The following is a 24,304-nucleotide window of genomic DNA, read 5'->3' as shown; positions in this document are numbered from 1 at the left end:
GAGACAATAAGATGTCAAGATTCAGCCCCTGCTTTCCATAATTATTCTTATTGAGCTAGTTAAAGGAGTTAAAAGAAGAATTCTGATGTTGCGCTCGTTATGCATTGGAAATGACAGTTTGCCAACAAGTGGACAAAATAAGTGGTTTTGTGGAGAAAGAGAAAGAAAGCACACAAGTAATTAGCATCTTGGAGGATTCATCAAAGAGGAACTATTTATGATCTATCTATTTCAACATAGAGAAGGGAATTCCTCAGAAAATGCAATTTCATCTGCCTGAATAAAGTCTTTCTAGACCTCTGCTGGTGGTATAGTGTTGAGGAAAAAGAGATTTTCTTAAATAGCCACAATAAATGTCTTTGCACGGAATTAGGATGGCCAATAAAGGCCCCAGCTTGTGAGCAAGGAACATAATATTGTGTAGTGAGGGGTATCGGTAGTTTAGCAGGCTGATGATGATGTCTTCATCCATGTTCTCACTTCCAGAGGTGTGGCTGCCTCTGGCCTGGGGGTTACTGCTGTATATGTGAATAACATAACAATGATTTAGTATGATGACATGTTGATTAGGGTCAACGTGTATGTCATGTTGCTCTCTGGGAGTAGAATAAATACGCTGTGTGTGGATATTGGATATGTTGAGCCACACACTTACAAATCATCCATATTGTTTTTACCAGTACAATAAAAAAGGAATTTACCATAAATCTTTTTATGTCACCTTCAAGATGTGACAATAAACTGATTGTACAAAACATTAGGAACACCTTCTCTTTCCATGACATAGACTGGCCAGGTGAATCAAGGTGAAAGCTATGATCCTGTATTGATGTCACTTGTTAAATCCACGAATCAGTGTAGATGAAGGGGAGGAGATGGGTTAAAGAACGATTTTCAAGCCTTGAGACAATTGAGAAGGATTGTGTATGTATGTGTGTCATTCAGAGGGTAGATAGGCAAGACAAAAGATTTAAGTTCCTTTGAACGGGGTATGGTAGTAGGTGCCAGGCACACAGGTTTGAGTGTGTCAAGAACTGCAACACTGCTGGGTTTTTCACACAGTTTCCTTTGTGTATCAAGAATGGTCCACTACTCAAAGGACATCCAGCCAACTTGACACAACTGTGGGAAGCATTAGAGTCAACATGGGTCAGCATGTGAAACGCTTTCGACACCTTGTAGTCCATGCACAGACGAATTGAGGCTGTTCTGAGGGCTTAAGAGGGTGTAACTTAATATTAGGAAGGTGTTCCTAATGTTTGTACACTCAGCGTAGGTTCACAACCTATTTGCTTACTTCAACAAATAAAACACACGCTAAAACAATTAACTGTTTATCACTTGCCTACTCAAGGATTGTGTGTTTAGTATTATAACAACGTAGGAGATATGAATCAAAACTCAAAAGGAAACATGTTCTTTGTTAATGTATGCATTTAGGTAAATCAACATAGGCCTACATTGAAATATGTTAAACATATTGTAGATGAACAAATCAAATAATGCTCTGAAACGGCCTGAGCTTACCCTGCTGACTTGCTGAAAAGTAAATGTATACATCCGACTGCTTAGTGCAGTTTGTGTGTAGTTAAGTCGAAAGCTTGTATTTCTCCAGATAGAGTCTCATCCTCATGGTCTTCAACAAGAATTACATTACAATAAAAGATGCCACTGCAGTTGACATTTAAAAATCACTTGACATTTAATTTGAAAAGAATAGAAGGGGATGAAAACGTGTAGCTCCTCACTGATGCATAGGACAAACAAGTCCCATTGGTTGGGTCTTTTTTTCGATGGAAACAATTTGCCTATTGTGATTAGCAGTACCGTCAATTCGAGCTCGGTCATCAGAATCCAAGGATAAGAGTTTTTCACAATTGCATGCTTTTGAAGGTTTATTGTCTAAAGGCCATGTTTAGCACAATTGTGTGAGTGCAGCTGGCCTATGTGAGGATGGTTGAGAAGGACTCTTTTAAATATACTTTTTTTTAAAGACATTTTGTAGATTCTGGATATTCGGACAACATTTTTAGTTACATACAAACAGAGAAGTTCCTGAGGCACTTAGAGAGGGTTATCAAGTTTATTTAAATAAAACATTTCAAATGTTCTGTCTTCTAAATAAACAACAATAACAACCACCACAAAATATGATTAAAACTGAACTGAAAGGCTTGATTTTATTCCCATTGTCTTTAAAAACAAATCTACCATAAAAGTAACACATTAGTCTTTTCTGCTTTTCTTGTCCTCACAAGTACTCTCGGCTCTCCTCCACTTCCGCCACGGGAGGATCTGTTTTGTCCTTGTCTAATATCCCTGCTACAGTTTTAAAGGGTGGCCCCCACTCGCTGAGGTATTTGAAGTCTTCTCCTCCGTCTGCCATCCACGACTCGATGGAGCTTAGCGACTCGCCCACCGACCCATCCCCCTCGTAGGCATACGTGACCAGTGAGTCATATGGCGGAGCAGAGAAACCCAGGTGGTTCTCCTGGAGACACTGGTGGATGTAGTCCCTGATGATGTCTGCGCTGCCCTCTGTGGTGGGGGTTGACTCATTGATCTCAGTTTGGGCAGTGACCTCTGACCCTGTGCCCCTGCGGAGCATTTTTTCCTTGATGGCTTTGGTGTTCCTCAGAGTGCCCATGTCGAAGGCGTGGGTGTCCTCCTCGCCGCCCCCCTCATCATCGTAGTGGATCACATTGTCCCGGATGTCCTCCTTGGATGACATCAACGTCTCCCTCTTCTTCTGCCGTCTCAGGCCGACATAGAGTGCAAAGATCGCTACAACATAAAAGAACCAAGCACACACAGTGTGTTATCTTTTACATACATAGATGTACTGCAGTGAAAATATACATTGACGTGCATTTCAAGACCCTTTCAAGGTACTGAAGGAGGGTATGGGAAGAGAGACAGTGGGATGTCATGTGTTAGGAGCCATTAGCTAATTTCCTTATTTCTCCAGACATTCTTTTTTCAGCAGGAGAACTTAAATTAATCACAGCCTGAGGCCAGCCGTGATCCATTTTTGACATGCTATCTGTCACTATTGTAGTACTGAGACAGGATGAAAGGCTGTTTCACCTGGCTTTCATCTCCCTCTCCCTCCCCTTTTCCTCTTTCCCAATGGCAGACAGTAGAGACTACAGCACAGCAGCCTACTCCATACTACTGAAGTGCTCACTTTGTTATGCAACAGCAAGAGATACTTTAGTAGGAAAAATTAGGGGGGAATGGCCAGACTAAGAAAAATGAGCTAAATCGACCAATAAGTATGATTAGGATTATGGGACTGTTTCAAGGGCCATTTTTCAAATTGTGACATCAATTTAATGAAGTTACTGTGCGTTAGGACTTCAGCTCCCCCTAGTGTAAAATGATACACTTTAACATTCTGATTAATTGCATTAACAGAGTTTATACTGTAGTTGGAAATAAATACTTGGGGTAATCAATATTACTCTCATTCTCAAGGTGTCAGATGAAAAGTTCAGAAATACTCTGCCTCTGCACCAGGATCGCAGTCTGAATGATAGACAGGACTTACCCAGGAGTATGACCATGCACAGTAAAATGGCCATCACTGCCCAGGTGCTGAGGCCCATCGGTAGGAAGACTGCCTCTGCCGTGCAGGACAGGAGTGACCCTTCAGTCACACAGGCACACACTCGGACAGTGAGGGTGCCGGTGCTGCTCTGGGCTGGATACCCATTGTCCTCCACCACCACAGGTATCACGTAGTACTCCTGGACCCGCCTCTGGAACCCTACACGCTTGGTCACTATCCCCGCAGTGTTGTCTGGAAACCAAATGACACAATCCTTAATCCTACATGTCTCAAATCAATCAATAAATCCATCCTGGAACCCTAGACATCTGGTCACTATTCCCGCAGTGTTGTCTGGAAACCAAATGACAACCATTAACCCAACATGGCTGAAACCCCACACGTCCATTAACGATTAACTCTAAATATCTGACTGAAATCCTATACGTCTGTCTGGTCACGATCCCCCCAGTATTGTCTGAAAACCAAATGAGAGACCATCAGAGAGTATTCACTTGTAATACAACTGAGAGTACATACATGCAGTACTTCCTTAGTTGTTATTTAATCCTCTTCGTTCCAGGAGGAATATAGGGGCCTGTACTAAAGATCTACAACGCTGCCGGTCTTGGGCTACATGCATTTGCTGATGTCTAAGCCCGACCTTTCTCAAGCCAGATTTTTCTTCGGGGGAGATGTATAAATGTCACTTTTACCGCTTTGGTTTTCGGCTTATTTGAAATAAGGTGAAGGTGTGTACTTAGAATGTACAACAGAAAACAAATAGGGCCAGCAGCACAATGCACGGCTCTGAGAAACAAACACAGGCCTGCCGTTTTTACGGCTATACAGAGGTGAAGTGTCGAGATGTGCCCTGCCTCCTCTCCTCTCCAGCACCAGGATAGTAGTTGGGAACTGACTCTGTACAGCCTTCCCTCTGCCTGGATGGACAAGGATCTCACTTGACAAGTAAGAGCCATTAAAGCACACCTTGTGCCTGTTTTCTGCGATTGCCATGAGCGCTGCTGTCCCTCTGAATCAAGCCTGATATTTATGCGTTATTGTGTTAGAAAAATACTAACAGAGGTTGGTGAGATGGTAAGGCTCTAGGGCTGGGGTGTTAGACTCATCTTGCCCCGGTGGGCCTCATTCGGACTTCAAATTGGAAAATAATTGTTCTCTATCCATCGTTCTGGGAATTTTCTATGTCTAGCTTTCATTCTGGTTATCAAGCTGGGCACAATCTACAAATAGTTTGTTTCAATTGATTTTAGTCATTTTAAAGTATACTGACTTGATTTGATTTTTTTTACTCAAACCACACGCGGACCTGATTGGACACCCTCGTTCGCCGGATGTTTGCACCCTGGTATCAGTGGCGTAGTGCAGTTTCGAAAAAATAAAATGTCAAGCTATTTTGCACATTTTGCCATGAGGCTGAGAGAAAATGTTGTTGTTTTAGAGATCATTTCCTAGGGGGGTGGGGGGCTTGTTGGGGCTGCAGTGCCTGACATCCCCTGGGTCGTGACAAAAACTCTAAACAATACCAATTGTTTGTGGATATTGTAGGGAGCTAGTATCAAGGAAAAAGATTTGTAGTGAGTCACTGGCACTGCATCATAATAGATAGTCCCTGTATAATATTATTGTATAAAGAAACTTTCTATAAAAATATCCTATTGAACGTCTCTCTCTCTCTCTCTCTCTCTCTCTCTCTCTCTCTCTCTCTCTCTCTCTCTCTCTCTCTCTCTCTCTCTCTCTCTCTCTCTCTCTCTCTCTCTCTCTTTTCCTGGAGGGAAAAAATATGGCTTACTTCCAAAGTCTCGCACGGTGAAATTCCTGTTTCTGATTTCCCTAGGGGACTTGAAGAAGAACCTCTGTCCAACAGCAGGAAGATCCTTGTCCATAGCACTGATGGTCTGAATTACCTGGCAAAGCACAAAGGGCTTTCAACTTTAGGCGTAGAACCAAGTGGAGAAACTATTTATCACAATTATTCTCTTTCATTCTCTCCCACACGCACCGGCACTCCACGCACGCACACAGTCTTTCTCACAGTGGAACTGTACTTGCCTGGCCTACTTCTGCATTTTCACAGACAAAAGTGTCAAAGGGAACGGCAAGCTCCGGAGGGAACTCGTTGACATCCAGCACATTGACTGTGACTGTGACCTTGTTGGATAGGAGAGGGTTGTCTGCAGAATCAAAGAAAACAGTCATCATACAACACATAATAAATACACCATGCACATAGTGGACCTCAGTGAGCATCACAAATGAGTGAGAATTGCAATAGCCCTTTCCCTTATCATGTCTGAACTGCCTTTTAAAACAATCAGTTTTGTGGTTTATTGGGCACATGTTAATTCTAGCTTGATAAAATATGCAACAGTGACACTCTCTGTTTACATTTGGAATTGCATGCCTCATTCAACCAATAGGAAATTGATAATTAAATAACACTTAGAACACTTAAAAGCCATTGAAAAAAATAAAATAATAATAATAATAGAAAAACAAATGGCAGCACAGACAAATTATAAGATATTAATAATATGTGTTGATAGTATTGGGTGATTTGCTTATCATGCTAATTATTTTTTTCCAATTGAAAAGCTTCCCATATAAAAAGCCGCCCTTCCAGTGGAGAAATAGCATTAGTTCATACAGTATAATCTGTCAGTCTGCATTACTATGAGTATAAGTCAATTCCACTAGATGGTGCCAAAAGAATGGAACATTGTGTGTGTAGGTGAACTACTGCAAACTCCATCCAAGTTATTTGCCCCAGAGAAGTCTTAGAGAAGTGCTGATCTAGGAGCAGGGCCCCCCTCTTATTCATGATGATTTAAAAGGGAAAAAATGGTCTTAGATCAACACTTCTACTCTGAGAGGCTTTGTGAATACGGCCGCGGTGCACTCGGTTTGTATTCAGACCCCTTTTCCCACATTTTGTTACGTTACAGCCTGATTCTGAAATTGATTAAATAGTTGTTTTTCCAAATCAATCTATACATAACACCCCATAATGGCAAAGCAAAAACAGTTTTTAGAAATGTTTGCAAATGTATTAAAAGTAAAAAACTGAAATATCACATTAACATAAGTATTTAGACCCTTTTCTCAGTACATTGTTGAAGCACCTTTGATAGCGATTACAGCCTAAAGTCTTCTTGGGTATGATGCTACAAATTTGGCACACCTGTATTTGGGGAGTTTCTCCCATTCTTCTCTGCAGATCCTCTCAAGCTCTGCCAGGTTGGATGGGGAGCGTTGCTGCACTGTAACGATTTCCTTCTTCCTCTGACGAGGAGTATGAAATATCGGACCAATGCGCAGCGTGGTAAGTGTCCATAATATATTTAAACTGAACACAGAATACAAAAGAGCAAGAGAAATAAATGAAAACCGAAACAGTTCTGTATGGTAAAACACAAACACAGAAAACAACTACCCACAAATCATAGTGGATAACAGGCTGCCTAAGTATGGTTCTTAATCAGAGACAATGATAAACAGCTGCCTCTGAATGGGAGGCAAACTAAAATAGAAACATAAAACACAAGACCAAACTAAAATAGAAACATAAAAAGGAAGTAAGGTCAGGACATGACAGTACGTCCCCCAAAGGTGCAGACTCCGGCCGCAAAACCTAAACCCATAGGGGAGGGTCTGGGTGAGCATCTGTCCTCGGTGGTGACTCTGGCGCGGGACATGGCCCCCACTCCACCATAGTCTTGGCCAACTTAAGTAGCGACGACCCTCGCCGCCGACCTCGGACTGGGGACCCTCGGACTGGGGACCCGAATAGACGGGAGACTCCGGCAGCATCGGACAGGGGGGAGACTCCGGCAAGGCCGGACAGGCGGGAGGCTCCGGCGGCTGCCGGAGTGAAGGGCGACTCCGGCGGCTCCTGACTGACGGGCGGCTCCGGCTGCTCCTGACTGACGGGCGGCTCTGGCAGCTCCGGACAGGAGGGCGGCTCTGGCAGCTCCGGACAGGAGGGCGGCTCTGGCAGCTCAGGACAGGAGGGAGCGGCTCAGGCAGCTCCGGACAGGAGGGCGGCTCTGGCAGCTCCGGACAGGAGGGAGAACCTGGAGGGAGGAGACGGAGAGAGGGGGAGACCTACAGGAGGCCTGGTGCAAGGACGAGGCACCGGAAGGACCGGGCTGTGGGGAGCACTGGAGCCCTGGTGCGCAGCCTCTGCACCACTCCTCCAGGCTGGATGACCACTTTAGCCCGGACCTTCCAGAGTGCAGGCACAGGTTGAACCGGGCTGTGGGGGAGCACTGGAGCTCTGGTGCATACCACTCGCACCTCTTCCTTAGGCTCAATGCCCACATTCGTCCGGCACGTGCGGAGCGCAGGCATAGGGCGAACTGCACCCTCCCAGCGCCCCGGAGACACAGCACGCAGACCCGGCACAGGATACCCTGGGCTAAAACGGCGTAACGGAGACCAAACATGCTGGGCCGGCACAATCGCCCTGGCAGGATGCCCACTCTCGCATGACACTTGAGGGGGGCTGCGATGTAGCGCACCGGGCTATGAATGTACACTGGGGACACCATGCGCTTCACCGCATAACACGGTGCCTGCCCGATCACTCTCTCGCCATGGTAAGCACGGGGAGTTGGCTCAGGTCTCCTACCTGACTTTTCCCATCTCCCCGTGTGCCCCCCAACAGTGCCTGTTGCGCTGCCTTACCTCATATAGCCGCCGCTCAGCTTTCGCTGCCTCCAGTTCTTCTTTGGGGCGGCGATATTCCCCAGCCTGTGCCCAGGGTCCCTTGCCGTCCAAGATCTCCTCCCAAGTCTAGGAGTCCAGAACCCTCTGCTCCTGGTTACCACGCTGCTTGGTCCGTTGGTGGTGGTTAGTTCTGTAACGATTTCCTTCTTCCTCTGACGAGGAGTTTGAAATATCGGACCAATGCGCAGCGTGGTAAGTGTCCATAATATATTTATTAAACTGAACACAGAATACAAAAGAGCAAGATAAATAAATGAAAACCGAAACAGTTCTGTATGGTAAAACACAGACACAGAAAACAACTACCCACAAATCATAGTGGGAAAACAGGCTGCCTAAGTATGGTACTCAATCAGAGACAACGATAAACAGCTGCCTCTGATTGGGAACCATACCAGGCCAAACTCATAAATACAAAAACATAAAAATTCCAAGTGGGCATTCATATGCCTTTTACTGAGGACTGGATTCCGTCTGGCCACTCTACCATAAAGGCCTGATTGGTGGAGTGCTGCAGAGATGGTTGTCCTTCTAGAAGGTTCTCCCAACTCCACAGAGGAACTCTAGAGCTCTGTCACAGTGAACATTCGGTTCTTGGTCACCTCCCTGAGCAAGGCCCTTCTCCCCCGATTGCTAAGTTTGGCCGGGCAGCCAGTCAGCTCTAGGAAGAGTCTTGATGTTTCCAAACTTCTTCCATTTAAGAATTATGCAGGCCACTGTGTTCTTGGGACCTTCAATGCTTCAGAAATCTTTTGGTACCCTTCCCCAGATCTGTGCCTCGACACAATCTCTGAGCTCTACGGACAATTCCTTCAACCTCATGGCTTGGTTTATGCTCTGACATGCACTGTCAATTATGGGACCTTCTATAGACAGGTGTGTGTCTTTCCAAATCATGTTCAATCAATTGAATTTACCACAGGTGGACTTCAATCAAGTGTAGAAACATCTCAAGAATGATCAATGGAAACAGGATGCATCTGAGCTCAATTTCGTGTTTCATAGCAAAGGGTGTGTAGATTGACGAGAAATAATGAATATTTAATACATTTTAGAATTAAGGCTGTAATGTAACTAAATGTGGGAAAGTCAAGGGGTCTAATTACTTTCCAAATGCATTGTATATTAACCAGAGAAGGCTGGTGGAAGGAGTTATCGGCGGACTGGCTCATTGTAATGGCTGGAATGGAATAAATTAATGTTACCAAACACATCAAGCACATGGAAACAACGTGTTTGACTCCATTCCATTAATTCCAGTCCAGCCATTACAGTGAGCCTGGCCTCCTATAGCTCCTCCAACCAGCCTCCTCTAATATTAATATATATTATATACATATTAACTCTTTGTCCCAATACTTACTAACTTTAGTGGCCACGACAGAGATATTGTGCTGCCTATTACTCTCTCTGTCCAACATCTCATTGGTGGAGATGGTCCCTTCCACAGTATCAATGTCAAAGCAGCTATCCACAGGCCTCTTCCACTCAATAGAGTACCTACAAAACATGCATAAAACATATAATAAACATATACATATGATTCCCTCAACCTCACATGGCATCTCTCAATCAAGACTTACAGCTGAACTATTTTTGCCATACCTTTTCTATGTAATAGATCTATAGCGATAGATCCATATTTTATTGGTCCCCAAGGAGAAATGTCAGAAAGATCAATCAAATAAAGACCAAGGCTATGACAGCAAACATTACACAGACGAATAATCATTTTCTTTTCATGTAGAGACTAAGGATTTGTCCCAAATATCATCCTATTCCTTATCCCCAGGGCCTGGTCAAAGGAAGTGCCCTACTTAGGGATTAGGATGTAATTTGTGATGCAGCCTGGTTGTGTTCTGATCAGCGTTTGAGTACATTTAAGTGTTCCATATCCCAAAAGAATGATGACAAATGTAATGCTCTAAAATATTAAGCAGCCATCACGAAGACTGCCTTTCAAGCAAGGTGAATTACTGCCTCTTCCATTTGTAGTAAGCCATGAAATATTCATAGACAACAAAAAACCCACAGCTGGGCTACAAACTATTTTGATGGTCTTGTGCAAGACATGTCCTGCGTCTCACATTCCCGCTCTCAACACTAACAGAGTGGGAGTCAACTGTTCTTGAAAAACATTTGAAAGATGACGACAAACAACAGGCCAAATGTGATAGTAGATCAGTGTTAATTTATACCTCTGAAGAGCAGAGCGACAGGTGGGTTTTAAGATGTCAGAGATAGGTGCCCAAATGTAAAGTAACTCAGCCCATGATGGACCCATTTCTCAACTCCAGCCGTGATGGAGCTCACCCTTAAGTAAACATGCAGTAGGCAAATAACACTTATTAAATACAGTACCAGTCAAAAGTTTGGACACACCTACTCATTCAAGGGTTTTTCTTTATTTTGACTATTTTCTACATTGTAGAGTAATAGTGAAGACATCAAACCTATGAAATAACACATATGGAATCATGTAGTAACCAATAATTGTTAAACAAATCAAAATATATTTTACAACTGAGATACTTCAAAGTAGCCATCCTTTTTTTTTGTTTAACACTTTTTTGGTTACTACATAACTCCATATGTGCCATTTCATAGTGTTGATGTCTTCACTATTATTATTTTTCTACAATGTAGAAAATAGTCAAAACAAAGACAAATCCTTGAATTAGTAGGTGTGTCCAAACTTTTGACTGGTAGTGTATATATAATGTATTAATGTATGCATGATGACGAACCTAACTGCACTGCTGCTTGTGTCTAGGTCCTGTGCAGTAACTGATCCAATAATTGTGCCCACAGGAGTATCCTCATACACATCTATGGTGTAAGAGGTCTTAGTGAACACAGGGGGTTCGTTCACATCCAGCACATTGACCTTGACTGTGGTGGTGTCTTTGAAAGGGCCCAGGTGGAGGAACCGGGGGTCCAGGTGAGCGTTGGAGGCCTCCACTTTAAAGGTGTACGACCTTTTGTTTTCGTAGTCGAGATGCTGAAACATAATGAGTGAAGGAGTAATCAGCAAAGTGAAATGCATTTATTATTCAGAAATATCAATCAACATGGAATGATTGAATTAACACCTTCAAAAAAGCGAACATTTTACATGAACACTGAATATACTGTGCAATGGTCAAATACAAAGCTTAGGGGGACATACTTGTCTTGGTTCAGTTTGTTAACACCTCTGTTTGGTTTAGTATGCTCAACAGAGACGGAAGTCAAGCACTTTGATATGGAAATGTCACCATTAACTGCACCAACCAAGATTGATTAATCTAAAATTAACCAAAAGGCTTTGTTTCCATGTGCTTTTACCAAAAGAGATTCATGTTCTTCAGTGTCTCAGCTTTTAAGCAATTTGAGACATGAAAAGTGAGTGCTTAGGTTTTGACAGATTTCCAGGAAGAGACTTTGAGAACAGCTTTCTAACCCTATGTTACAGTCTTACATTATCTCAGCTGGGTCCCTAGTTTGTGATTACAGCCAAACAGTTCTCACTGTCAACACACACACACAGCAGTCCCTGTCTGAGGCACATGCATGCAAACATCTGGTCATCTGTGAAAATGGCAGCCACCCTGCTGACTAGATAACAACCAGACAGACAACAGGAGTGGGTCGGTGATGCAGGAGGACAGACACCACAGCATGTGTGCCATCCCATCCTAAAAGCACTGTTCAGTGTTACATGCAGGGAACATCATTCCTGCAACACTGCATAAATGTAAATTAGCAGGGAAAATATGAATGATCTGGAAATTGAACCCACCCATTGTTAGTTTGGGCCTAAATCCTGCTACTCTACCTTCCACCACAAATCCGCAACCTCGTGGAATGTCTTATCATCGGCACAGAGGTGTCAATTACAGTATTTGTGCGAGGAAGCTCCTGCTGTTTTCACTTCGCCCTCCTGTGTGCCTGACTCACCTCCCTTGCCTCATCATCTATGAGATCAATGGAATAGCAAAGTGCCTCAACCTACTACTTAAAATGAGAGGGGAGACTTTTTTTTTTTTAATTAACTGATAATCCACATGGTAATAACTACTTTTGTAATATACCAGAGCTCAGCTTGGAAAGAGATCATATTATCTCAAATCAATCAAAATTGGTTGATAGTCTAACGTATAAAGGTTGGAACCTTCCAGATAATAACTACTGGAGTCTTGAAGCATATCTTAGATTGGGCTGTGCTTTCAGACCGAAACTAAATCCAGCAAACTGTCCAATGTCGAAAGACCCCGATATCTTGACACACAAATACATGTCGAGGGCATTCAAATCCCACAGGCAGTTTACCTACCATTTCACTATAATCTTTTATTTTGACGGAGCCGATTATCCCTTGAACCCATTATTCCAAATCCTCTTATCACACTGTGGCAAACGTTGGCTGAGCCCTCCCTAAGTCAGAGACGGGAGTAAAATAACCTGTCTCAGCAATTTTCTATACTTTCCTCCAACACCTGGGCTTTCACAGTGGGTGGTCACGTGATGTTTAAGCAAATGTACACAAGTCAGGTATATGGTTTGTCATTTTGGGCTACTTGTCAGGACCTTGTAGATCTCTCACAGTTAGATGGTGGGAGCAATATACAGAGCAATAAGACAGATGGCTGTGATACAAAGATCTACAAAACGATGGCCCTATAATCATTTCAATTTCAGAAGACAACGGTGCATTTACACATAATTCCCACTATGTATTTGCAAGAAAGTGCCGAATGCTTTGAAGTTTCATTGTCACACAAATGCAAGTGGCACTTCGGGAGACTTCTATCTATCCAAGGACGTCGTCCAGAAACAGAAAAACACAGTATTTGCGACGTAACTCGCACAGCTGCAAGATACAGACCCCATCTGTGAACAAGTAATAATATCATCCCAGAACAAACGAGAGGTGCACTCAAAACCAGTAAAAAAGCTTTTTTTGTTCAACTATCCATGTATGTGAAGATAAGAGTTTGGAAGTCTGTGGGTCACAGAGAGAAGAGCTGCTGCAAAGAGGATGTCTAAAGAGGTTCCTGCTTGTCACATCCCATCAGGAGGTGTGTATTCTGATCCTAGCCTTGGAGGCATTTATTTATTCATGTCAGCTAAATCCAAAAACATTGCCCACTGGGCACACACTGGTTGAATCAACACTGTGTCCACGTAATTCCAATGAAAGGACGTTGAACCAATGTGGAATAGACATTGACATGACGTCAGTGCCCAGTGGGTGGGCACTTTCCTGCGAAAAATATCACAAAACATTTTTAGACTTCCAGAAAATAGGGATCATCAAGTTCTCCATACTTCCTCCTGGTTAGGTTCTGAGGGTGGTTTGTAGCTGTGATAAGAGGAGGTATGCAGAAACAATCTATTAATATTCCAAGGCCCAAGAAGTCCATTATTTTAATTATCCATGTGAACTGCATTGCTCATGATCTATCATAACTGATCTGAAAATCTCATGGAAGGAAATTGAGAAACTGTCCCATAACCAAGAGCAATGGATATCATTTCTGGACCTACAGTATCCTCATCACAGAGAAAAAGGGTGCAAGTTAAATTAAGTGACTGGTGAAGGGTTGGTGGTGAATTCCTACTTTTCTAAGGACTATGATTCCCTCCTGACTGTGCCCGTTGGAGGTGATGTCAAACATGTTGCCTTCATCACCAGGAACTATAGAATATTCCACCTCTGCATTCTTCCCAGAGTCCAGGTCATGAGCTCTGACCTTCCCCACTGCTGAGCCCACAGACGATGATTCTGGGACCCTGAGGTGGAGAATACCTGCCGTAAAATAAAGACGGACAAGAAAGTTTCAAATACAACCTGTTGTTGGCTGATTTTTGTATGTGTCCAGTCCCGGCGGTAGTGTTAAGTAAGGACAACAGACTCACATTATCCTCTGTGCAGTTATCACTTCTCTGGTCATTCGAAACAATTGATTAAGTATAGACAGTGCATAACCTCATTATAATTGATTTACACTAATTAACATGAATTAATCATTAGATTAAATTGCCTAGAGATATAAGGTGACATTCAGCACACACAATTTACACAGGCATTCAACTTTCATACCAGTTAGACTTACTAGATTTATTGGCTAACAGCAAACAAAACCGTTGTCATTTAAATGCAATTTGGCACACTTTTTGAAAACCTGGGGGGGTTATCGTTGACGTCGCTGAGGGTGACGTTGATGGTGGTTGTTCCAGCTAGTCCCCCCAGCTGCCCACCCATATCCTTGGCCTGAATAAGGACCTGGTACAGCTCCTTCATTTCACGGTCCATGTTGGGTAAAGCAGTCCTTATCACCCCTGTTCGAGGTCACAGAAACAAACAGGGAAGATGTAAGTGTGTGTGAGGGAGAGAAACAAGAGAGAGAGAGAGAGAGAGAGAGGCAGAGAGAGAGAGAGAGAGAGAGAGGGAACACAGGGGTAGAAAGAGAGATGAGTTGTGACTATAAGAGATTGTATCCACTTTGATGTTACTGGGGGAATTAAGCAGAGGTGGATTTTGTGTAAATAGTGAATAGCGTTTGATCAGGAGTCAGTCCAGTACAGGTACAACAGGGTCACAAGTTGCCACTGACAATGAGTAAAAAGGTAAAGGAATTGCACTGTGTTGTCAAGCAGGGTGTTTCCCTATACTCTCAGTCCAACTTTATCTGCAAAAAAGGCTATCTCAATGTACACTATATATACAAAAGTATGTGGACACCCCTTCAAATTAGTAGATTTGGCTATTTCAGCCACACCCGTTGCTGACAGGTGTATAAAACCGAGCACACAGCCATGCAATCTCCATAGTCAAACATTGGCTGTAGAACGGGCTTACTGGAGAGCTCAGTGACTTTCAAAGTGGCACCGTCATAGGATGCCAAATTTCTGCCCTGCTAGAGCTGCCCTGGTAAACTGTAAGTGCTGCTATTGTGAAGTGGAAACATTTAGTAGCAATAACGGCTCAGCGGGCCACAGAAGATCACAGAACAGGACTGCCAAGTGCTAAAGCGCGTAGCGCGTACAAATCATCTGTCCTCTTTGCAACACTCACTACTGAGTTCCAAACTGCCTCTGGAATGATGAACAGCACAAGCACAGTTCATTGGGAGCTTCATGAAATGGGTTTCCATGGCCAAGCTGCCGCACACAAGCCTAAGATTACCATACACAATGTCAAGCATCGGCTGGAGTGGTGTAACGCTTGCCGCCATTGTACTCTGGAGCAGTGGAAACTCGATCCCTGGAGTGATGAATCACTCAGTGTATAAGAACTTGACAGGCCTGCACAAAGCCCTGACATCAACTCTTTCGAACACCTTCGGGTTGAATTGGTACGCCGACTGCGAACCAGGTTTAACTGAACAACATAAGTGCCCGACCTCACTAATACTCTTGTGGTTGAATGGAATCAAGTCCCTGCAGCAATGTTCCAACATCTAGTGGAAAGCCTTCCCAGAAGAGTGGAGGCTGTTGTTGCAGCAAATGGGGGACCAGCTCCATATTAATGCCCATGATTTTGGAACGAGATGTTCGACGAACCAGTGCCCCATACTTTTGGCCATGTAGTGTATCTACAATAATCAAATACATAAAAATAAGATATTGCAGTGGTCAGGGCTCTAAAGTGTGACCAATTTGGTCGGACATTTTTGTATATTGCTGTGCAACCTGGAGTTTTAATTTGGTTACACCAGTGGTACAGCTTTACATTTTGCCATTGTAAAAGCCAGTCACATAAAAGCCAGTTGCATTTGGTTTTCAAATCTCTCCATGTGACATTGTGGATGTGCCTTGATTTGAACTGTGTTGTGATCTCACCAGTTTTGGAGTCGACTGAAAAGTAAGGCTGTCCATGTAGGATACTGTACACGATCCGTGCACTATTCCCATAGGTGGGGTCGTCAGTATCTGTGGCAGTCACCTGCATAACAAAAGTACCTGTGTGTCAGACAAAGGGGAGGAAACTGTTAGTAATGCTCTTCTTTTTGTGACTTCAAGCATTACGTTTTAATGAAGAAAAACAAACGTAACGACACATTCTGACATGCAATGTAACCTATGTAGACTATAGGATTTCTGATGTAATTCAAAGCAAGACAATTTAGCTGGACTTTTTGGATGAATGCTGGTGTCTGAAGCTTTCACGTGGTTTAAACTTGATGAGAATTAAGAGATTATGGTGTTATAAACCTCACCTCACAGGGGCCGAGCCGCTCCATCCCTAATTTAACCTTCTTATGTAGATCAATGTGTAGGTCTTGTCTATTAATTTCACCCTGTAGGCTAAATAATGTATTTATCATTGACACTTTTCTAAGACCTTACCCAATAATTTACAGCACAGTGTTTTGTTAAATTACATGGTTTCAGTTCGCTACTATTACCGAAATGCCAGTGTTGTTTTGTGTCATACTGACGTTTAGCCATTTCACTCCTTAGAATGTGTTTCTTTCATTATTCCATGTCATTCATCTGTTGCATTTTCCTGTGTATGCAGTGTTCATGAGCTCATGAACATTTGTAAACACTTGTGATGTATATGTTGTCTTTACTGAATCTCGTTTGTCTTTTGTTTGTGTTCCCTCACTTCCATCGTCTGGTCATGTGCTCTCTGTATTGGTGCCAGTGTTTGCGGCGATAGGGGCGCGAATGTTAAATACCTGTGTGTAACGTTTTGTTGGGTTTAGCTGGTTATGGGCAGAGCCTGGTACCCCACCTGTGCTCAGTGATCGAGGTAGGAGAATCTACTTAAGGCCTTACTTCGATTTTATATGAATTCAGGGGAGTCATCTAGTTAAAAGTAGTACATCGTTAGCAATGTTGTTGAGTTGACTTAATGTTTTGTTATTCAACCCCGGTCGCAGCCCAGTTTAGGTCTTTAAACAACGGCTCATTTTATTATGTTCAGCACGCGATGCAAGCATTTAGAAAATGGTGCGGTTTGTTCGAGATGACCAACACTGGGCGAGTCCACTGCAATTTACTGTGAATGAATGTTGCTGGCTTTTAATGTGTGTTTTTGTGGCAAATAGTGTACTTTATTCCCTTCAACTGCAAAAACATTTACAACAGAAAACATCAAGGCCACCTGCCTGCAATGACATTAAACCAACCTATGTCGGTCTCAGTCATATGATTCTATGACGATGAAATCGTAGACAGTATAACTAGGCCTGTACAGTAGTCCTAAAGGATACCTGTCAAATATCATAGTGTAGCGCACTGTCCAACATTGTCATAGTAGCTTTACCCCGTATGGATTTGTACAAGCCAAAAAATACAGTATAGGTGCCTTTCTTACCTCCTGGAGACATCTCTGGGACACTGGCTGTATATGGACCCTCTAAAAACTTTGGTTCATTGTCATTTATGTCTTGAACTTTTATGATGAATTCAGACTCAGGCTCCAGAGGCCTGCCTGTGTTCATGTCCACAGCCTGAGCTCGTAATGTGTAGTAAGACTTCTCCTCTCTGTCCAAAGCCATCAAGGCATGGATGTCGCCCGTCGTCTGGTCTATGGTGAAGATGGTGCCAGCTCCTTCTCCTGAGAGAGTGTACTTCACCTCACTGGCATCCCTGTCCAGGTCTGTGTGAAGCTTAATAGAGAAAACATGTTGTATTTGTAAATGAATCAAAGTATGTATATATGTACTAGGCCTAGTTATTTATGTGACTTTAGTTGTATTCACATTTCCCCAACCTTCTCCATGAGCTAGATTTCAGCCTTGTCACAACTGTGTTGTACCTCTGTTATACAACATTATGTTATTCAAGTAAGTGAGGAATCTCAGGGTACTTTACTACTCCCAAAAAAATTGTCTGTCCTCGGTTGCAACACTCACTATCAAGTTCCCAAATGACTCTAGAAGCAAAGTCAGCACAAGAACTGTTCGCCGGGAGCTTCATGAAATGGGTTTCCATGGTCAACAGCCGCACACAAGCCTAAGATCACCATGTGCCTAAGATCACCATGTGCAATGCCAAGCGTCAGCTGGAGTGGTTTAAAGCTGGCTGACATTGGACTATGGAGCAGTCTGGTTTTGGTGGATCCAGGAGAACGCTACCTGCCCGAATGCCTGCCCGAATGCATAGTGCCAAATGTAAAGTTTGGTGGAGGAGAAATAATGGTCTCGGGCTGTTTTTCATGGTTTGGACTTGGCCCCTTTGTTCCAGTGAAGGAAAATCTTAATGCTACAGCATACAATGACATTCTAGATGATTCTCAAATAAAATGTTATTTGTCACATGCGCCGAATACAACAAGTGTAGACTTTACCGTGAAATGCTTACTTACAAGCCCTTAACCAACAGTGCAGTTCAGAAGAAGAAAAGATTTAGACTAAAATAAAAAGTAATAATAAAAGTAACACAATAAGAATAACAATAACGAGGCTGTATACAGTGGGAACCAATACAGAGTCAGTGTGTGGGGGTACAAGCTAGTTGAGGCAATCTGTACATGAAGGTGGGGGCAAAATGACTTTGCATACAGTAGGTGACAAACAGCGAGTGTACAAAAGAGAGGGGGGGGATCACAGTAATTTGGCCGGTGGCGATGTTCTGAATTGTTCAGCAGTCTTATGGCTTGACGGTAGAAGCTGTTGAGGAGCCTTTTGGTCCTAGACTTGGCGCTCCAGTACCGCTTGCCATGCGGTAGCAGAGAAGACAGTCACCCAAGTCATAGACTGGAGTCTCTGGCAATTTTATGGACTTTCCGCCTATTATATAAGTCCTGGATGGCAGGAAGCTTGGCCCCAGTGATGTATTGGGCCGTTCGCACTACCCTCTGTAGCTCCGTACGGTCAGATGCCGAGCAGTTGCCATACCAGGTGGTGATGCAACCAGACAGGATGCTCTCGATGGTGCAGCTGTAGAGCCTTTTGAGGATTTGTGGACCAATGACAAATCTTTTCAGTCTCCTGGGGGGGAAAAGGTGTTGTCGTGCCCTCTTCGCGACTGTCTTGGTATGTTTGGACCATGATAGTTTGTTGGTGATGTGGACACCAAGGAACTTGAAACTCTTGACCCGCTCCCCTACAGCCCCATCGATGTTAATGGGGGCCTGTTCAGCCCGCCTTTTCTGCTTCCAACTTTGTGACAACAGTTTGGGGAAGGCCCTTTCCTGTTTCAGCATGACAATGCCCCTGTGCACAAAGCGAGGTCCATACAGAGATAAAATAATCGGTGTGGAAAAACTTGACTGGCCAGCACTTAGCCCTGACTTCAAACCTATCTAACACTTATGGGATGAATTGGAATGCCGACTGCGAGCCAGGCCTAATCGCCTAACATCAGTGCCCAACCTCATTAATGCTCTTGTGGCTGAATGGAAGCAAGTCCCCGCAACGATGTTCCAACATCTAGTGGAAAGCCTTCCCAGAAGAGTGGAGGCTGTTATAACAGCAAAGGGGGGACCGAGTCCATATTATTGCCCATGAGTTTGGAATGAGATGTTCGACTAGTAGGTGTCAACATACTTTTAGTCATGTAGTGTATTTACAGACTTGGCCTACTGACATAATCAGTTTAATATTTAATTATTAGTGTGCATGTAAATATACCCAATGTAAAGGAGCATGAGAGATGCAATGCATTGTGCCAGTGTCCAGCACATACAGTTGAAGTTGGAAGTTTACATACACAGTTTATAAAACCACCCCACAAACTTCCTGTTAACAAACGATAGTTTTGGCAATTCAGTTAGGACATCTACTTTGTGCATGACACAAGTAAGTTTTCCAACAATTGTTTACAGACAGATTATTTCACTTAAAATTCACTGTGTCACAATTCCAGTGGGTCAGAAGTTTACATACACTAAGGTGACTGTGCCTTTAAACAGCTTGGAAGATTCCAGAAAAGATGTCATGGCTTTAAAAGCTTCTGATAGGCTAATTGACATCATTTGAGTCAATTGGAGGTGTACTTGTGGATGTATTTTAAGGCCTACCTTCAAACTCAGTGCCTCTTTGCTTGACGTCATGGGACGTCATAGTACGCAAGTTTACACATCATGGGACCACACAGCCGTCCATACCGCTCAGGAAGGAGACGCGTTCTGTCTCCTAGAGATGAACGTACTTTGGTGTGAAAAGTGCAAATCAATCCCAGAACAACAGCAAAGGACCATGTGAAGATGCTGGAGGAAACCGGTACAAAAGTATCTATATCCACAGTAAAACGAGTCCTATATCAATATAACCTGAAAGGCTGCTTAGCAAGGAAGAAGCCACTGCTCCAAAACGGACATAAAAAAAGCCAGAGTACGGTTTGCAAATGCACATTGGGACAAAGATCGTACTTTTTGGAGAAATGTCCTCTGGTTTGGTGAAACAAAAATAGAACTGTTAGGACATAATTGTCACGCCCTGGTCTAAGTATTTTGTGTTTTTCTTCATTTATTTGGTCAGGCCAGGGTGTGGCATGGGTTTTTGTATGTGGTGTGTTTTGTCTTGGGGTTTTTTCATAGGTATTGGGATTGTAGCTTAGTGGGATGTTCTAGATAAGTCTATGGCTGTCTGAAGTGGTTCTCAATCAGAGGCAGGTGTTTATCGTTGTCTCTGATAGGGAACCATATTTAGGCAGCCATATTCTTTGAGTGTTTCGTGGGTGATTGTCCTTAGTGTCCTTTTTGTACTTATGTCTGTCGTGTATTAGTTTGCACCAGTATTAGTCTGTTTCGGTTTTCGTTACGTTCATTGTTTTTGTAGTGTTTGTATTTTGATTTGTGTTTCTTCAGTTTATTAAACATGGATCGCAATCTACACGCCGCATTTTGGTCCGACTCTCCTTCACACATAGAAAACCGTAACAGAATCACCCACCACAACAGGACCAAGCGGCGTGTCAACAGGCAGCAGCAGCAGGAGATACATAATAAGGATTTCTGGACTTGGGAGGAAATCCTAGACGGAGAAGGACCCTGGGCACAGCCTGGAGAATATCGCCGCCCGAGGAAGAACTGGAGGCGAAGAAAGTAGAGAGGCGCTGGTATGAGGAGGCAGCACGGCGACGCGGATGGAAGCCCGAGAGTCAGCCCCCCAATTTTTGGGGGGGAGGCTCACAGGGAGTATGGCGACGCTAGGTAGGAGACCTATGCCAACTTCCTGTGGTTACCGGGGGGCTAGAGAGACCGGGCAGGCACCGTGGTATGCTGTGGTGCGCACGGTGTCCCCAGTGCGGGTGCATAGCCCGGTGCGGTATATTCCAGCTCCGCGTATCGGCCGGGCTAGAGTGAGCGTCGAGCCAAATGCCATGAAGCCGGCTCTACGCATCTGGTCCCCAGTGCGTCTCCTTGGGCCGGCTTACATGGCACCAGCCTTGCGCACGGTGTCCCCGGTTCGCCTGCATAGCCCAGTGCGGGCTATTCCACCTCGCCGCACTGGCAGAGCGACCGGGAGTATTCAACCAGGTAAGGCTGGCAGGCTCGGTGCTCAAGAGCTCCAGTGCGCCTGCACGGTCCGGTCTACCCAGTACCACCGCCACGCACCAGTCCTCCGGTGGCAGCTCCCCGCACCAGGCTTCCTGTGCGTGTCCTCGGCCCAGTACCACCAGTGCCAGCACCACGCATCAGGCCTATAGTGCGCCTCGCCTCTCCAGCGCTGCCAGAGCCTTCCTCCTCTCCTGCGCTGCCGGAGTCTCCCGCCTGTTCAGCGCTGCCAGAGCCTTCCTCCTCTCCGCCGCTGCCGGAGTCTCCCGCCTGTTTAGCGCTGCCAGAGCCTTCCTCCTCTACAGCGCTGCCGGAGTCTCCCGCCTGGCCAGAGCTGCCAGTCTGCATGGAGCAGCCAGAGCTGCCAGTATGCATGGAGCAGCTAGAGCTGCCAGTCTGCAAGGAGCTGCCAGTCTGCAAGGAGCTGCCAGTCTGCAAGGAGCTGCCAGAGCTGCCAGTCTGCATGGAGCTGCCAGAGCTGCCAGTCTGCAAGAAGCCGCCAGAGCTGCCAGTCTGCAAGAAGCCGCCAGAGCTGCCAGTCTGCATGGAGCAGCCAGAGCTGCCAGTCAGCATGGAGCAGCCAGATCCGTCAGTCTGCCAGTATCCTCCAGTCAGCCAGACTCTTCCAGATCCGCCAGTCAGCCAGACTCTTCCAGATCCGCCAGTCAGCCAGACTCTTCCAGATCCGCCAGTCAGCCAGACTCTGCCAGAACCGCCAGCCAGCCAGGATCTGCCAGAGCCAACTACCTGCCTGAGCTTCCCCTCAGTCCCGAGCTTCCCCTCAGTCCCGAGCTGCCCCTCAGTCCCGAGCAGCCCCTCAGTCCAGAGCTGCCCCTCAGTCCAGAGCTGCCCCTCAGTCCAGAGCTGCCCTCAGTCCCGAGCTGCCCCTCAGTCCAGTGGGGTCCTGGGTGAGGACTACTAGGCCATGGTCGGCGGCGAGGGTGGCCTATCTAAGGATGCGAGGAAGAGGGACTAAGACTTTGATAGAGTGGGGTCCACGTCCCGCGCCGGAGCCGCCACCGTGGACAGACGCCCACCCGGACCCTCCCCTATGGGTTTTTGTGTGCGCCCGGGGGGAAGCACCTTGGGGGGGGTTTCTGTCACGCCCTGGTCTAAGTATTTTGTGTTTTTCTTCATTTATTTGGTCAGGCCAGGGTGTGGCATGGGTTCTTGTATGTGGTGTGTTTTGTCTTGGGGGTTTTTCATAGGTATTGGGATTGTAGCTTAGTCGGGTGTTCTAGATAAGTCTATGGCTGTCTGAAGTGGTTCTCAATCAGAGGCAGGTGTTTATCGTTATCTCTGATTGGGATCCATATTTAGGCAGCCATATTCTTTGAGTGTTTCGTGGGTGATTGTCCTTAGTGTCCTTTTTGTACTTATGTCTGTCGTGTATTAGTTTGCACCAGTATTAGGCGGTTTCGGTTTTCGTTACGTTCATTGTTTTTATAGTGTTTGTATTTTGATTTGTGTTTCTTCAGTTTATTAAACATGGATCGCAATCTACACGCCGCATTTTGGTCTGACTCTCGTTCACACATAGAAAACACATAGAAAACAATAATGACTTTTGTTATGTTTGGAGGAAAAATGGGGAGGCTTGCAAGCCAAAGGACATCATCCCAACCGTGAAGCACGGGGGTGGCAGCATCATGTTGTGGAGGTGCTTTGCTGCAGGAGCGACTGGTTCACTTCACAAAACAGATGGCATCATGATGCAGGAAATGTATGTGGATATATTGAAGCAACATCTCAAGTGATCAGTCAGGGAATTTTTTACTCAGATTAAATGTCAGGAATTGTGAAAAACTGAGTTTAAATGTATTTGGCTAAGGTGTATGTAAACTTCCGACTTCAGCTGTAAGCCCAAATATGGATTTTATTTTATGTGAATGACAGAAACTGCAGGAGGCAGTGCTAAAGCTAGAATAAGGATTCAAGTTCTCTGTTAGTGTTTTGACTTTGTAATTTACATTGCATGGAGTATGTGACATTCCTACATTTCTAACTGCATACTAGAGAAAAGAGAATACTTGTCGTATTCCATAATCAAGTAGAATTGCTGTCACCTCTGACAGAAGGAAATGCAACCTGTATTCAACGTTTTAAAAGGATCTAAAGTTTTTAATTTCCACTTTAAAATATCAGACTTGGTTTGCCCTTACAAAAAATAAACCCCTACAAACAATGTCTGTTAATTATAATCCACATAATAATTCACATTTCCTGTTGCTGCTGGATCATTGTCCTGCTGTAGCAAATGAAAATCCTACATCTGTAGCATATAATCCATGAGCCACAACAACAGAGCAATAAAATTCCCCACTCTTTTCGCTATGTACTGCATTACTTCTGACCAGGGCCCATAGGGATCTGGTCAAAAGTAATGCACTATATAGGGAATAGAGTGCCATTTGATTATTATAGGGAATAGAGTGCCATTTGGGACATAACCACTGTGATTCAGTTTCAGCATGCAGAGGACCATAAAACCTTTTCCATGAGATGAATGGTTTATTTAGAAAGTCACTGAATTTAATGTAATTAAATCAGAGGGCGAAATCTCAAGA

General features: G+C 44.4%; 1 protein-coding gene across 1 annotated transcript in view; it reads right to left on the bottom strand.

Moving 5' to 3' along the window:
* Positions 1–2,090: 2,090 nt before the first annotated feature.
* Positions 2,091–24,304, bottom strand: part of LOC135558180 (cadherin-12-like) — a 32,835-nt gene continuing 10,621 nt past the window's right edge. The window contains exons 3-12 of the mRNA XM_064991915.1: positions 17,610–17,904; positions 16,127–16,246; positions 14,456–14,623; positions 13,903–14,090; positions 11,047–11,300; positions 9,663–9,799; positions 5,624–5,745; positions 5,364–5,478; positions 3,551–3,802; positions 2,091–2,784 (exon numbers count right to left, since the gene is read on the bottom strand). Coding sequence (XP_064847987.1) covers positions 2,252–2,784; positions 3,551–3,802; positions 5,364–5,478; positions 5,624–5,745; positions 9,663–9,799; positions 11,047–11,300; positions 13,903–14,090; positions 14,456–14,623; positions 16,127–16,246; positions 17,610–17,904 — 2,184 coding nt within the window. The 3' untranslated portion in view covers positions 2,091–2,251. The remainder of the gene's footprint in view (positions 2,785–3,550; positions 3,803–5,363; positions 5,479–5,623; positions 5,746–9,662; positions 9,800–11,046; positions 11,301–13,902; positions 14,091–14,455; positions 14,624–16,126; positions 16,247–17,609; positions 17,905–24,304) is intronic.

Source organism: Oncorhynchus masou, chromosome 17, assembly GCF_036934945.1.
Source record: "Oncorhynchus masou masou isolate Uvic2021 chromosome 17, UVic_Omas_1.1, whole genome shotgun sequence".
NCBI classification, from domain to species: Eukaryota; Metazoa; Chordata; class Actinopteri; order Salmoniformes; family Salmonidae; genus Oncorhynchus; species Oncorhynchus masou.
Note: the sequence above shows the minus strand (reverse complement) of the source record. Positions and strands in the feature narration are given on the sequence as shown.